Source organism: Entelurus aequoreus, linkage group LG16 (assembly GCF_033978785.1).
Source record: "Entelurus aequoreus isolate RoL-2023_Sb linkage group LG16, RoL_Eaeq_v1.1, whole genome shotgun sequence".
In the NCBI taxonomy this organism is placed as follows: Eukaryota; Metazoa; Chordata; class Actinopteri; order Syngnathiformes; family Syngnathidae; genus Entelurus; species Entelurus aequoreus.
The window spans coordinates 2,851,942-2,869,320 of NC_084746.1; the positions used below are offsets into that span (position 1 = coordinate 2,851,942).

At 40.7% G+C, this 17,379-nt stretch overlaps 1 protein-coding gene across 4 annotated transcripts in view; it reads left to right on the plus strand.

Moving 5' to 3' along the window:
- The first annotated feature begins 6,137 nt into the window (after positions 1–6,137).
- si:ch211-106h4.4 (MAM and LDL-receptor class A domain-containing protein 1) overlaps positions 6,138–17,379 on the plus strand; it is an 84,034-nt gene continuing 72,792 nt past the window's right edge. The window contains exons 1-5 of one of the 4 annotated variants that reach the window (XM_062023788.1): positions 6,138–6,655; positions 6,720–6,848; positions 14,616–14,718; positions 15,687–15,858; positions 16,091–16,307. In XM_062023788.1, the coding sequence (XP_061879772.1) occupies positions 14,624–14,718; positions 15,687–15,858; positions 16,091–16,307 (484 nt within the window). In that variant the 5' untranslated portion in view covers positions 6,138–6,655; positions 6,720–6,848; positions 14,616–14,623. Of the gene's footprint in view, positions 6,656–6,719; positions 6,849–12,527; positions 12,678–14,615; positions 14,719–15,686; positions 15,859–16,090; positions 16,308–17,379 lie in introns of those variants that run through there. The other 3 variants (XM_062023789.1, XM_062023790.1, XM_062023791.1) reach the window with 3 other exon arrangements.

Sequence of the window (17,379 nt, forward strand, 5' to 3'; positions counted from 1 at the left end):
CTTAACAGAACTGACCCTTTCTTCTTCTTTTTTTTTTTTTTTTTGCAGGGCCTGGCTTCATTGAGAAAGTGGCCTCATTCACTTCCTGTCCTGGAGGAGCAAAAAATGATGTGTAGACATTTATGTTTAACGTGATTCATCAGTCACAATTTGAGGAAAAGTGTGTGTGTGTGTGTTCCACCCTCTTCATTGACGCACAAAATCTGGATGAATATCCCGTGCAGCGGTTCAATTGTGTAAATGTTCTAGGGCTTTTTTCCCCCTCACAAGCTTTTTTGTGCATGGTGCAGCAATTCCAATACATTCCTACGTCAACATGTTTATTCCCATGCACCAAATGGTGGTAGTTTCTCACCGCCTCTTGTCTGGGTTGCTTTGTGTCACACTGGCCGAGCGACCGAGTCGTCGTCTTTGGTTAGCCGATGTAGGGACGAGTGGTGAGTGGTGGATTGGGGTAGGTCGTCCAGAAGGGAAACCAAAAATCGCTACGTCGTCGGCGTAGTCGGCGTAGTCGGCGTAGTCAGCGTAGTCGAGGTCGTAGCTGTGTCAACGCCAAATGTGAAGTCCAATTTGGTGAGGTCAGTTGTGTAGTCGCGGTGAGGAACACGCTGGGAGCCACCACGCAACCCTGCCGGACCCCTGCAGTCACGTCAGTCGGGCTGCAGAGTTCCGTCCGAGAGTTGTGTTAGATGGGGTCAACCATTTCCACCTATGGTGACATCACTCCTGACTTCCGCCTTAGTTTCCTTCTCTTCTGCCTGGAAGGCCAAATAATCCACACACCTCAAGATGCGGCTGTACATCTCAGTAGTGCTTCCACACGGCAGCGAGATTTGGGCTCGCTCAGCCACCATCAACAGGACTATGAATAATTTTGACTCCAAGACCAAAACACTATGACTCGCTCATAGAGGCCACACAGCCACGTCTTCTTGGCCACGTGTGTCTGAACGACCACCTGGATGCAGCAATTGCCCTGAGGAATAACACCCCTAATCACGTATCCTTGCTCATCCATGCGGACTGGACACTGGCTGAGAGTTGGTGGGCAACTCTCTTGGTTGCTTTGTTGGGTCTGCTCCTGTCTCTGGCCATGCTCCCCCACCCCAGCAGACGATTGCGTGGAACATCGCAGAGGCCACCACAGTGTATATGCTTTTTTGTTGTCTTTGTTTTTGCTGTTTTACTTTGTTGGCTGTGTGTAGAATCTTAATTTCCCCTCTGGGATTATTAAAGTATTTGTGATTCTGATTCGGATTCATCAGACGATAAATACCCTTCACCATCCTCTCAGACGAGGGTTGTCCTATCCAGATTGTGAGCAGAAACACTCACAGTGAAACGTCTCTCTAAAAAAAACTTGAACATAAAATCAATGCACAAGAAGATACTGACTTGGATGAATGAGAATATTCGCAGGCAAGGGTCTTTTTTCCTTTTATTAAAGCAACATTTTATTGCTTTGGTTGCTAATAAGGAGAACATGTTGATCCAGAGTGTAGCAACACGATATCCTGTTTTGGGTCATTCACAAGTTGAGGTTTGCGCTCCCTAACATCCATCATAGCATTTTGCATTTTCACTTCCTCACTTTGCAGCATGGAGCTGATGAAATATGATCGCTTGTTTGCTGTGCTTGTGTATTTTAGTGTGTGTGTGTGTGTGTGTGTGTGTGTGTGTGTGTGTGTGTGTGTGTGTGTGTGTGTGTGTGTGTGTGTGTGTGTGTGTGTGTACGTGAAAAACACTTTTCTCTCTTGTTATCACTGGTTGTGTTCTTTGATACGTGACTGGACCAACGCATGCAAACCTTTGATCAGGACTATTCACCAGCTGCTTTATGGGCCCCGGCGCTTGTGTACTGTACGCCAAACAAAAAGTATGACCTGACACCTGTGATTGTGGGTACTATTTGAAGTGGAAGGAGGAAATGGTTATTAGGCGAATAATCCTAATCATAAGAATAACTAACTTAATAAGACTAACCTAATTTGCATCACGTGCCTCCAATGGAAATAAAGGATTGAGATCATTCCTTTTCAGGCTTAAACTGTTGCCATTGATTTTTAAATACATTTTCTGACCAGGGATGTCACTGACCCACCCATACTTGCCGACCCTCCCGATTTTTCCGGGAGACCCCCGAATTTCAGTGCCCCTCCCGAAAATCCAGGAAGCCAGTGTGTTCTAATCATGGCATAATCGACAACAGACTACAAAGACAATTATTTTTGGACAAATGAGGATCCACAACCTTATCTTTTTGAAGTTGAATATATGGAGGATGCTTCCGGAAGCAAGCGTGAAGGAAGGGTGACACGTTGGAGCAGACGGAAAGTCAACCAGCGTGTACTCGCCTTCCGCCCGAATGCAGCTGAGATAGGCTCCAGCAACCCCCCTGACACCCCGAAAGGGACAAGCGGTAGAAAAATGGATGGACGGATGGAGTTGATTAATAAACATTATCAAATAATTTATTCAGAAAATATAAATAACGACAAATAAAGTATATATACTATTAACCGCAACATGTAATTGTATAATAAAAACCCAACAACATTATGATTTGTACAATTTCAGAATGTGCTTGTTCTGTTTTTAAACAAATATAGTACTTTATTGATTCCTTCAGGAGAGTTCCCTCAGGAAAATTTAAAAGAAAACAAAGAAAACAATCTTTATTTTTAAGTTATGGTGCCGTGATTTGACCAGTCCGGCCCACTTGGGAGTAGATTTTTCCCCCATCTAAAATGAGTTTGACACCCCTGCCCTACACAATGTCACTATTGAAAGCTCTTCTGTACTATCCATCCATCCATTTTCTACCGCTTGTCCTTTTTGGGGTCACGGGGGGTCGCTGGAGCCTATCTCAGCTACAATTAGGGGGAAAGGCGGGGTACACCCTGGACAAGTCGCCACCTCATCGCAGGGCCAACACAGATAGACAGACAAGATGAACCTAAATTGCCATCAAGATAAGCAACAGGACTGTAACGCCTTCTAATGCTCTGGACTTTACGCCCAGATTTACTGCCTTTATGGATTTACTGCCTTTATGTTCAGAAAAGCTGAGACGTATAGAGTGGAATTAGAAAACGGTTAATCTGAGCGTGAGCAGGAGTTGTCAAAGTGTCCTCACCTCTTTGGACTAAAACCATATGTTGGGATGCTTTACACGATGAGGCCATTGGTCGTCCTGCTCTCAGGTAAGATTCCTGCATGAACATTCAATGGCCCAAAAATGGTGAGAAATTGACTTTTTTTTTAGGATGATATAATGAAATATGTTATACCTAATGAAGTGGCCAGTGACAGTATAGGTCATTATAATATAATAATAATAATAAGGAGTGCAATATTGGGATAGTGCAATACGGGAGGTGTGTAATGTGTGATCTCATAACTGATATACCTGCACACTGTTCACTCTCGTCACTGTATTGACGGATGAAAGGTATGTATGTATGTATATATGTAATTATGTACAAACCCCGTTTCCATATGAGTTGGGAAATGGTGTTAGATGTAAATATAAACGGAATACAATGATTTGCTAATCCTTTTCAAGCCATATTCAGTTGAGTATGCTACAAAGACAACATATTTGATGTTCAAACTCATAAACATTTTTTTTTTTTTGCAAATAATCATTAACTTTAGAATTTGATGCCAGCAACACGTCACAAAGAAGTTGGGAAAGGTGGCAATAAATACTGATAAAGTTGAGGAATGCTCATCCAACACTTATTTGGAACATCCCACAGGTGTGCAGGCAAATTGGGAACAGGTGGGTGCCATGATTGGGTATAAAAGTAGATTCCATGAAATGCTCAGTCATTCACAAACAAGGATGGGGCGAGGGTCACCACTTTGTCAACAAATGCGTGAGCAAATTGTTGAACAGTTTAAGAACAACCTTTCTCAAGCAGCTATTGCAAGGAATTTAGGGATTTCACCATCTACGCTCCGTAATATCATCAAAGGGTTCAGAGAATGTGGAGAAATCACTGCACGTAAGCAGCTAAGCCCGTGACCTTCCATCCCTCAGGCTGTACTGCATCAACAAGCGACATCAGTGTGTAAAGGATATCACCACATGGGCTCAGGAACACTTCAGAAACCCACTGTCAGTAACTACAGTTGGTCGCTACATCTGTAAGTGCAAGTTAAAACTCTCCTACGCAAGGCGAAAGCCGTTTATCAACAACACCCAGAAACGCCGATGGCTTCGCTGGGCCTGAGCTCATCTAAGATGGACTGATACAAAGTGGAAAAGTGTTCTGTGGTGTGACGAGTCCACATTTCAAATTGTTTTTGGAAAACTGTGGACGTCGTGTCCTCCGGACCAAAGAGGAAAAGAACCATCCGGATTGTTCTAGGCGCAAAGTGTAAAAGGCAGCATGTGTGATGGTATGGGGGTGTATTAGTGGCCAAGACATGGGTAACTTACACATCTGTGAAGGCACCATTAATGCTGAAAGGTACATACAGCTTTTGGAGCAACATATGTTGCCATCCAAGCAACGTTACCATGGACGCCCCTGCTTATTTCAGCAAGACAATGCCAAGCCACGTGTTACAACGTGGCTTCATAGTAAAAGAGTGCGGGTACTAGACTGGCCTGCCTGTAGTCCAGACCTGTCTCCCATTGAAAATGTGTGGTGCATTATGAAGCCTAAAATAGCACAAGGGAGACCCCCGGACTGTTGAACAACTTAAGCTGTACATCAAGCAAGAATGGGAAAAAATTCCACTTCAAAAATGTGTCTCCTCAGTTCCCAAACCTTTACTGAGTGTTGTTAAAAGGAAAGGCCATGTAACACAGTGGTGAACATGCCCTTTCCCAACTACTTTGGCACGTGTTGCAGCCATGAAATTCTAAGTTAATTATTATTTGCAAAAAAAAATTATAGAGTTTATGAGCTTGAACATTAAATATGTTGTCTTTGTAGCATATTCAACTGAATATGGCTTGAAAAGGATTTGCAAATCATTGTATTCCGTTTATATTTACATCTAACACAATTTCCCAACTCATATGGAAACAGGGTTTGTATGTATGTATGTATGTTTGTATGTATATATGCATGTATGTATGTATATATATGTATGTATGTATGTATGCATATACTGTATGTACATACCAAAGACTATAAAAATGGGAGCCATTACCTCCCTGCTTGGCACTCAGCATCAAGGGTTGGAATTGGGGGTTAAATCACCAAAAATGATTCCCGGGCGCGGCCACCGCTGCTGCTCACTGCTCCCCTCACCTCCCAGGGGGTGATCAAGGGTGATGGGTCAAATGCAGAAAATAATTTCGCCACACCCAGTGTGTGTGTGACAATCATTGGTACTTTAATGTATGTATGTATGTATATATGTATGTATGCGTGTATGTGTGTATGTATGTATGTATGTATGTGTATGTATGTATGTATGTGTGTGTGTGTGTGTGTGTGTGTATGTATGTATATATGTGTGTGTGTGTGTGTGTGTGTGTGTAAAGCTCATTATTATTATCATTATTATTATTCAACAGTTCAACCTGTGAATAACATCTGACTGTTCAAAATGTTGTCCTCAGAAAAAGCAACGCATTCCTGCCTTGACGTATAGAGGATCTTGACGTATAGAGCATCTTGACGTATAGAGGATCTTGACGTATAGAGCATCTTGACGTATAGAGTATCTTGACGTATAGAGCATCTTGACGTATAGAGGATCTTGACGTATAGAGGATCTTGACGTATAGAGCATCTTGACGTATAGAGCATCTTGACGTATAGAGGATCTTGACGTATAGAGCATCTTGACATATAGAGGATCTTGACGTATAGAGCATCTTGACATATAGAGGATCTTGACGTATAGAGGATCTTGACATATAAAGGATCTTGACGTATAGAGCATCTTGACATATAGAGGATCTTGACGTATAGAGCATCTTGACGTATAGAGGATCTTGACGTATAGAGCATCTTGACATATAGAGGATCTTGACGTATAGAGGATCTTGACATATAAAGGATCTTGACGTATAGAGCATCTTGACGTATAGAGCATCTTGACGTATAGAGGATCTTGACGTATAGAGCATCTTGACGTATAGAGCATCTTGACGTATAGAGCATCTTGACGTATAGAGGATCTTGACGTATAGAGCATCTTGACGTATAGAGCATCTTGACGTATAGAAGATCTTTGATTTGCGTATTTTGCAGCAGGTTCTTAAAAACAGCCAAGAGCGTCCGCCTTGACTTACTGTAGAGTTTGATTGCCTAAAAACTGTAGAGTGCCTCTTGACATAAAGAGGATCTTTGAGTCATTTTTTTAAAGTAGGTATTGAAAAAAAAGAACAGCCGCTTCTGTCATATAGAGCATCTTTGACTAGCGTTTTTGCAATAGGTCTTTCAAAACAGCAAAGTGCGTCCGTGTTAACTTCTAGAAGATCTTGTGTTGCACTTTCTCAAATGCTTTAATTGAACCCGTTCTGTTACTCCTTGGTCATTCCAAAAATCCCTCACAGTGTATTTTGTCAGCGTGAGCTCGTGTGCTGACGGACGCTTTGAATGTACGACCGGACAACGTCTTCCCCCCAGACCGGAGTTCCATTCGAAGGAAGACTGCCAGAACGCGTCTGACGAGGTTTTTTGCGGTAAGTCCGCAGATCATTCCGATTTGTAAAGAGGTCAACCGCTAAATGTGTTCTCTCACTGAAGGTTCTTGTAGTTTCGAGCATCACTCGTGTGGTTGGAACAGCAGCAGCAGCAGCGACTACACGTGGAGGCGAGAGTGGGCAAATGTCACCTCGCTACCTGGACATGACCACACCACAGGGAGTCCATGGGGTAAACACAACATCATCCAACTAGTTTAGTGCCATGTTACGGCTTTCATTTGTACACTATCTATTTTACTCTACACTTTTTGTATCTTTTTGACCTTTGACATTTTTGACCTTTTGACATTTGACCTGCTCAGTGGCCTAGTGGTTAGAGTGTCCGCCTTGAGATGGGTAGGTCGTGAGTTCAAACCCCGGCCGAGTCATACCAAAGACTATAAAAATGGGAGCCATTACCTCCCTGCTTGGCACTCAGCATCAAGGGTTGGAATTGGGGGTTAAATCACCTAAATCAGTGGTCCCCAACCACCGGGCCGCGGCCCGGTACCGGTCCGCGGAATGATTGGTACCGGGCCGCACAAGAATTAAAAAAAAAAAAAAAAAGATTTTTTTAATTTTTATTTTTTATTTTTTTTAATGAAATCAACATAAAAAAACACAATATATACATTATATATCAATATAGATCAATACAGTCTGCAGGGATACAGTCCGTAAGCACACATGATTTTATTTATTTATGTAAAAAAAAAAAAAATATATATATATATATATATATATATATATATATATATATATATATATATATATATATATATATATATAATTCCCCCCCCCCCCCCCCCACCACCACCACCACCACCGGTCTGTGGGACAAATTTTCAAGCGTTGACCGGTCCGCAGCTACAAAAAGGTTGGGGACCACTGACCTAAATGATTCCCGGGCGCGGCCACCGCTGCTGCTCACTGCTCCCTTCACCTCCCAGGGGTTTGGAACAAGGGGATGGGTCAAATGCACAGGGTAATTTCACCACACCTAGTGTGTGTGTGACTATCAGTGGTACTTTAATTTTAAAATCAACAGATTTATTTATTTATTTGACATAGCATTCAACCACAATAAAGTCTGATTGAATACTAAAAATGTTATGACAGACCGCCTTAAAAACAGAATGGAAGTTTAGATTTTTCTATGAATGATAAAACCCTGAATATTGAGAACATATGAACGTCACACCCCCCTCTCAATCCACATATTTTACAATTAAGCCAAATGCAAGAAAAATGCAACAAACACAGCGAAATATGAACACGAAGGGTAAAAAAACATAAAAACATCTACAATCTGATATATGTGATACACCACTAAGCTTTAGAACTTTGTTGTAAAAATCTCCTTCCGCGTCTGTCCCTGACACCCGCATTTCAGACTCTGGAAACACTCTGTGGAAACGCTCCCCACCCACACTGCTTGGTGCCTCGTCCGACCTGCTGTGACTTACATTACCATAGTCACTAGTAGGGTTGTACGGTATACGGCAGGGGTGGGCAATTAATTTTTACCGGGGGCCGCATGAGCAACCCGAGCACTGCTGGAGGGCCACATCGACAATATTTCAATTAAATTTTGCTCAATACTATTTTTTATATATACCATAAGATTAATAATAATAATAATAATAATAATAATTAATAATAATAATAATAATACTTTCATTTAACCCAACTTAACTTTATACCAAAAGCACTGCTTTGGAAATCATTTCTACCCCTTTCAGAGATCACATTTAGTTCCCCTTAAACATCCTCATGTTGCACAATGAAATGTAAGCATAGGATGAAGTGTGCATTCCTGTAACTTTCTCTAGTAACAGCATTCCATGATTAATATCAATAAATTAACATTAATAATAAATGACAGTAAAATAAGCACACTGACTGAGGAGTCATAGTGTAACTTTGTGTGGTGTTTGAGTTGTCCGACTTTTTGTGTGGCCTTAAACGCACCAGTGGTTTAGTGGTATGCGTGTTGGTGACAGATGACAAGTTGGTTTTGGCCTGGTTTGTACGGCAGAAAATGACTAGTTTTTCGAGATAGAAATGTTTTACTCATGTTTTTGGTGTGGTTATGGCCGAATATAAACAGTTTTGCTCAATAAAGTGATCGATATAATTCCTGTCCTCGAAGCATCTCGATAGACGTTACAATAATTGAACGGTGTTCAATTGAACGGTGTTGACGAACACCGTTAGGGCCGCTTGTTGTCACTGTCACTCAGAGTTGCATTGCAAAATTACACAGAATAAATGTGTTTATTTTGTTTAGAATTCAGATGGGATTGATTTGGTGCGCGGCATATATTTGCTGTGCGCAGCGGACGCTTTAGCAGTGCGCAATTGCGCAGGCGCGCACCTTAGAGGGAACGTTGCTTGGCAGTCCATGTCTTGTTGAAAACACGCCATTCCTCATCAACTTTTCTCTTTTTAGCGTCTCGGGTGTAAACCGTGCATCACTTGTCGCTGCATGTGCACCTTCACTCACAGGTTACACACGGACATACGCCCATAAATAACACTTTTCAAAATAAAAGCAGCACAGTTGTATTGCGCGCACGACATAGATGTTTTTTCAACTTTATTTTGTCATTTGTGATTGCAGCTGTTCACATTCACTCACAATCACGCACGCGCATGCGTCCACACGGAAGTAATACAAATAACGCTTTTCAAAACAAAAGCAGCACTGTTGTATTGCACACTCGACATAGATACTTTTTAAATTTATTTTGTAATTTATGATTGGCCTCACGCGGGCCGGACAGGGACGCACAAAGGGCCGGATGTGGCCCGCAGGCCGCAGAATGCCCAGGTCTGGTATACGGGTACTAGTATAGTACAGCGATATTAGTGAATCATATTCGGTACCATACCGCCTCTGAAAAGTACCGGTCCGCCACACCCTAAGATTTTTTGTTAAAATAAAGCCAATAATGCAATTTTTTTCTCGTCCCCTTTATTTAGAAAAGTATCGAAAAGTACCGAAAACTATCGAAATAATATTGGTATCAAGACAACAGTGTTGCTTTTGACAACCATCTTACATTTAGTCTCAGTCTTAGTCTTTTGGACTAAAATGCTTATTAGTTTTAGTCACATTTTAGTCACTTTTATATGTGATAGTTTTAGTCCAGTTTTAGTCGACGAAAACTCAAAAGGGTTTTAGTCTAGTTTTAGTCGATGAAAAGTCAAAAAGGTTTTAGTCTAGTTTTAGTCCAAAAAAAAAAGAATAAAAAGTCTTATATAAGTATATAAGTATAGTCTTTTAACAAATGAATTGAGGTCAATAAGTATTGGAGATTGCTGTTGGGCAGTGTCACACATAAGTTGTGAAAATAGCAGCAGATCTATAAGTTCAACCCATTGTAAGCTTGCAGATCTGCTATTTTCACAAATAATAACAATAAAGGAATGGTTTTAGACATATAAGGTTTCCACCCAACAGCACATTTCTGATCCAAAGATTGTGTATTACACACAGATAAAGTGGTAACAGTGGAATCAAAGTTCATTACTCCAAAAAAGCCAAAAAAAACAAAAACATTCTACTTCAGCAATTGTGGCTTTATTTCTCAGAATTTGTTCAAGTACAATGAACATAAACATGCCCAAAATATGAGTGACGGATGAGGAACACATGCTCAACTTGGCCCTGTCTGCCAGTGCAATTACAACAGATATCATACATCTCTTTCATTTGTGCAAACCATGTCATAAAATAATCCATTCATTCCTGATTCCTTAATGGGGCTGCACAACGTCACTTGTGGCTTTTAGGCTAAAGCTAGCAGACTCTACGCATAACAGTAACTCCACCTGTTTAACGTATCAAGTTACGTGCTGACAGAAGGTACTCACAAAGAGATAACCACACCGTCACTGAATGTAAACATGGCTAAACATGCTGCTAAAGTAACACACACATCATGAATTGACGTTAGCGTAACAAAAGCTAACTTTAGCCTGAAGTTAGCAGCCCTTTTGCGCCAGGAGTATGTGGAAAACGTACTAATGTATTAGCTTACTATGACATTTATCGATTATGTTAACAGCATTTGTAACTTACCTTCGAAAAAATATCCTTGTGGCGAGCCTTAAGGTGCCGCTTAAGGTTGCTCGTGTTTTTTCCGCATATTTTGTGGCCACATTTGTCACCGTCTTCCTTCACAATACACTCTGTTTTATTATCTGCTGGGTTATATTTCAAATACACCCATATGTCGCCTCTACGTTTGCGCCCCTGTGTTGAAACTGCCGCCGCCATCACCAGGGCCGGCCCGTGGCATAGGCCGTATAGGCAAATGCTAAGGGCGCCGTCCATCAGGGGGCGCCACGCCAGTGCCACAAATGTTGGAGAAAAAAAAAAAAAAAAAAAGTTAGTACTATTATTTCTAAATACAAAAAATAATCCCACGTTAATTAAAATGCAAAGTAAAGCCTATTTAATAGAAATATTATTTCTTACAACATTACGCCCCCCCTACCCCCGCACGGTGCGCCCCCTCCCTTCCCGTATCTCTTACCACATCAAAAAATCCACACAAGATGTCAAAACGGCCAAAACTGTCAGGTGCCCAGGGAAGAAAAAAGAGAAAAGAAGAGGAGAAACGAGAAAAAGACAGAGGTAGCAGGGAGGTAACGTTAGCCTACGTGAAATTATTTGTCTGTTACAGAATGTGATAGTAACCTAGCTTTTTAGCATTAAGCTAATGTTACATGATTCGGCAATTGCTAATCAATAAATAGCTAGTTCGGTTTTAACGTCGGGTTAATATTGTGGAGGGGGCTAAATTGTTATGGAAAATAATAATGTAACGTTAGGTAATTACAGTACTCCCACTTTACATTCCTCAGGGACATTTTTGTATTAGATCTTTTAAGCAGGTGTTTTTTGTTGACATTGTTATTGCCTTCTGGTTAGCTAATGTTTGCCCTGCAGGTAATAGTCACTTTTCCACCCCATTTATATATTAGGTATCGTTGTAAGCCTAGTTGTTAAAGTGCACATCATTAATGTTAATGAAGCAATATCACATGAGAGGGAATGCTGTTTTTTAATTTGAGCACTGCTGTGATTCGGTTAAAGATAATCATAACATTCTCATATAATATGTTAATTTGCTTTCTTTAAGTAAAAAAAAGGTCAAAGACAAAGCTATTCGGTTTCTTGTGAGTATATACACTAAAATCTTGCCTAGGGCGCCAGATTGGTTAGGGCCAGGTCTGGCCATCACGATCCATTGCCTGACGAGTAACAACAGTCTGACGTGTTGAGCACGTTGTGCGCTGCACGCCGCTTGGTGGGCGTGGTTTTAATTGACACACACCATAAACGGAAATGTCATGCATTTTAAACGTCTGACAGATTACCCACTAACATTTTCGTCCGTTCTCGTCTCGTCGACGAAAACTCGCACACGTCTCGTCATGTTTTCGCCATCAGAGAGACATGTTTATCTCGTCACCGTCTCGTTATCGTCATGAAAAAAAAGTGGCGTCAACGAAATGATTTCGTCATCGTCATCGTTGACAAAAACAACACTGCGAGACGACACTACTCACTAAAATATCATGCAAAAGCGCAGATTCCAACCATTGAAATACTTAGTATAGTTCAGGGGTCGGCAACCCGCGGCTCTGGAGCCGCATGCGGCTCTTTAGCGCCGCCCTAGTGGCTCTCTGGAGCTTTTTCAAAAATGTATGAAAAATGGAAAAAGATGAGGGGAAAAAATATATTTTTTGTTTTAATATGGTTTCTGTAGGAGGACAAACATGACACTAATTGTTATAAAGCACACTGTTTATATTAAACATGCTTCACTGATTCGAGTATTTGGCGAGCGCCGTTTTGTCCTACTAATTTTGGCGGTCCTTGAACTCACCTTAGTTTGTTTCCATGTATAACTTTCTCCGGCTTTCTAGGACGTGTTTTATGCCACTTCTTTTTCTGTCTCATTTTGTCCACCCAACTGTTAACGTTGTGCGTGAAGGCACAAAGGTGAGTTTTGTTGATGTTATTGACTTGTGTGGAGTGCTAATCAGACATATTTGGTTACTGCATTAATGCTAGCTAATCGATGCTAACATGCTATTTAGGCTAGCTATATGTACATATTGTATCATTATGCATCATTTGTAGCTATATTTGAGGTCATTTAGTTTCCTTTAAGTCCTTTAAATGTATATCTCTTGACACACTATCTGTATGTAATATGGCTTTTAATTTTTTGCGGCTCCAGACAGATTTGTTTTTGTATTTTTGGTCCAATATGGCTCTTTCAACATTTTGGGTTGCCGACCCCTGGTATAGTTCAAGACTTACGGTCATTAGAAAACATGAGTGCACATCATAATGGCAGCTAGTTTCCATCTTAAAGATCTAAAAAAGTGATTTGGGAATGTCCGATTGAAAATCTTAACGGGCCGCATGTGGCCCCCGGGCCTTCATTTGCCCAGGTCTGATCTAGATAATGACGGGGCTCACTAACTATTCACTCGCATATTGAATGTGTGTGCTCATGGTAAATCTATGCCGCTATGCAAGCTGTACACCGGCTACTAGGGATGATACTCGAAACCGGTTTTCCCGGTTATTCGATAAGAAAAGAACCAAGTCCTCGGACTCAAATCCCTTTTTGAGAACCGGTACCCGTTATCGAGACCACTATAGTAAAGAAAAGAGTTGGTTCTTTATTCGAATCCCTCGGAACGAATCCCGTCTCGACCAGAAATGCCCAGTGAGACATCACAATAAATGACGTCACGTAGCTCAGTCATTAGGCGCAGATAGCGAAAGCAGGAAAAAAATGGATGGGAAAAAGCGCTCCAAGGTGTAATAAAGTTCAAAACAAAAGGTATAATCCAATGAATAACTTTACTGAGAGATTTGAGCAGGGTACAAACACATGAACACTTTTACGACCCACCGGAAACATAGCAACCAGGCTAGCAACGCAACTCCTTTACGGCAGCTGTCACAACGTTCTTAAAGCAACCGCAGCACATACATATATATACAACATATCTCCCTTTTTTAACTTTTGTTTTTCTTTCCTTGTAAACAAAACAAAATCACACTGTATATGTGTTGTTTGTCTAATTATAAATAATGCAGACGAGGCGTGTTGGCTGAGTTCTTGACGTTTACTTTCACAGCGTGGCAACATGCAACACTTTTCGGGGCTACCGCGCATGCTCGTCACTCCCGTTGCATGCTGGGTAGTGTAGTTGTTATATTCTCTAGCTCATAACATCTTTCCCCCTATAAAGAAATAATGTTAACTCAATAAAGTGTATTTCTTTTTTTAGCTTTAACTTTTCATTTTTTAGCATTGTAACCACATTTGCAAACAACTTTTCTCTTCATAGAATTTTCTTTCAATAAAGAAATAAAGTGCAAAAATGTCAAAGCATCATAACAAACAGTTATGTCAAATGGCAGCAGAAGTGCACTTTTTGGAGAGCTGTATTATTTCCAGTTTTGTGCCCAAGGGACTGATTTTATTTAACACTATATTATTATTTATACACCTATAGTGATCACAGAGACAGCTTGTTTTTGTGTTACCTTATATATTTGTTTTTCTGGAAAATCCCACTTAATATACTTTGGGTAACAACAGTCAATATTTATTTATTTTATTTTATTTTTTTAGGGGGCTAACAGTCAATATTTATTTATTTTTTAGATTAAATTGTTTTCTTGTATAATAAAAGTAAGCTTTTGTTAAACCAAATATTGTGGTTTTTTTTTCCATATACAACAACCTATCTGGACTCCATAAGAGAATCGATAAGGAATCGGTTCGATAAGAGGATTCGATAATAGACTCGAACTCGATAATTTCTTATCAAACATCATCCCTACCGGCTACTCTAAGGTGTATTTGGTATTGTCCCCTAAAAAAAAAAAAACCTTTTTGTATGCTTTCAACAGGACATGTCATGTTTTTGGATGGAAAACAAGGCTGTTCTCTCACGGCAGATGCCGTTTTGGAATATTTTGTGGACACAAGGGCTGCTGTGGGATGTCAGATGAGGTACTGCTGGGATTTACACTAGGGCTGCAACAACTAATCGATTAAATCGATTAAAATCGATTATTAAAATAGTTGCCGATTAATTTAGTCATCGATTCGTTGGATCTATGCTATGCGCATGCGCAGAGTTTTTTAAATTTAAAAAAAAAAAAATTTTACATTTTTTTTACTAAACCTTTATTTATAAACTGCAACATTTGCAAACAGCTGAGAAACAATAATCAAAACAAGTATGGTGCCAGTATGCTGTTTTTTTTCTCAATAAAATACTGGATAGGATAGAAATGTAGTTTGTCTCTTTTATCCGATTATTCATCGATTAATCGAAGTAATAATCGACAGATTAATCGATTATCAAATTAATCGTTAGTTGCAGCCCTAATTTACACTACCGTTCAAAAGTTTGGGGTCACCCAAACTTTCGTGGAATAGCCTTCATTTCTAAGAACAAGAATAGACTGTCGAGTTTCAGATGAAAGTTCTCTTTTTCTGGCCATTTTGAGCGTTTAATTGAGCCCACAAATGTGATGCTCCAGAAACTCAATCTGCTCAAAGGAAGATCAGTTTTGTAGCTTCTGTAACGAGCTAAACTGTTTTCAGATGTGTGAACATGATTGCACAAGGGTTTTTTAATCATCAATTAGCCTTCTGAGCCAATGAGCAAACACATTGTACCATTAGAACACTGGAGTGATAGTTGCTGGAAATGAACCTATGTAGATATTGCACCAAAAAGCAGACATTTGCAGCTAGAATAGTCATTTACCACATTAGCAATGTATAGAGTGTATTTCTTTAAAGTTAAGACTAGTTTAAAGTTATCTTCATTGAAAAGTACAGTGCTTTTCCTTCAAAAATAAGGACATTTCAATGTGACCCCAAACTTTTGAACGGTAGTGTACACACCAATGGATTATAAGAGTCGGTGATATTGTCTCCTTTGTCCTTTTTTATGTTCGCTGTTTTAGCTTCTGGTATCATATTCATGAAGAAAACTCAGCAACGTCGTCCTCGTCCATCCGTGTGAACCTGGTTAGAGGGACGGCGACCGAGACCAAACTGCTGAAAACTCCAGCGAGTTCGGCAGACGAGTGGCAGAATGCCCGAACCGTCATTGGGAATCGTCCCGCCAAGTACAAGGTCCGTTAAAATATCCGAAAAAGACAAAACCAAGCCCATGTTTTGCGGTAAAGTGCATTATACAGTGGTTCAAAATCAATCAATCAGAGAACAGCAAACAGAATGACTTACTTTAATACTCATTTACCTCGTCTCCATACGTACCACTGTGTTTAATTGCAGGCCCTAATGGCTCTCCTTATTAAAAACATTATTTTTAATTCTAGTTCATGCTAACATTTCACTCTTACAGCTCCAGTTTGCATTCAGTTGTCCATTTTTGAAACCCACGGACGTGATGCTGGATGACATCAGTTTTGAGAAGTGTGCGGAGGGAGACATACCTGCAGGACCACAGCAGCTGTCCTGTGATTTTGAGGAGGACACGTGTTCCTGGTACCACGACTACACCGCCAGCATGCTTTGGGAGCGGAAAACAGGGGGTTTCCAACATCACCCCGAGGGCAATGGTTTGTGTTGTTAGCAGGCTTAAAGGCCTACTGAAATGATTTTTTTAAATTTAAACGGGAATAGCAGATCCATTCTATGTGTCATACTTGATCATTTCGCGATATTGCCATATTTTTGCTGAAAGGATTTAGTAGAGAACAATGACGATAAAGTTTGCAACTTTTGCTCGCTGATAAAAAAAAGCCCTCCCTGTACCGGAAGTAGCGTGACGTCACAGGAGCTAGTATTCCTCACAATTCCCCGTTGTTTACAATGGAGCGAGAGAGATTCGGACCGAGAAAGTGATGATTACCCCATTAATTTGAGCGAGGATGAAAGATTCGTAGATGAGGAACGTTACAGTGAAGGACTTGAGAGACAGTGATGGACATATCTTTTTTCGCTCTGACCGTAACTTAGGTACAAGCTGGCTCATTGGATTCCACACTCTCTCCTTTTTTTATTGTGGATCACGGATTTGTATTTTAAACCACCTGGGATACTATATCCTCTTGAAAATGAGAGTCGAGAACGCGAAATGGACATTCAGTGCCTTTTATCTCCACGACAATACATCGGCGAAATGCTTAAGCTACGAGCTAACGTGATAGCATCGTGCTTTAACTGCATAATGAAACAAAAAAATTAACCCCTGACTGGAAGGATAGATAGAAAATCAACAATACTATTAAACCGTGGACATGTAAATACACGGTTAATGCTTTCCAGGCTGGCGAAGGTTAACAATGCTGTGCTAACGACGCCATTGAAGCTAACTTAGCAACTTAGCAACGGGACCTCACAGAGCTATGCTAAAAACATTAGCTCTCCACCTACGCCAGCCAGCCCTCATCTACTCATCAACACCCGTGCTCACCTGCGTTCCAGCGATCGGCAGAAGGACGAAGGACTTCACCCGATGCGTTTGGCGGCCCGGAGACGTAGGAAGTCAAGGTGAGGTCCGCGGCTAGCGCTCCAACAAAGTCCTCCTGGTTGTGTTGCTGTAGTCCGCTGCTTATACACCGATCCCACCTACAACTGTCTTCTTTGCAGCCTTCATTGTTCATTAAACAAATTGCAAAAGATGTCCAG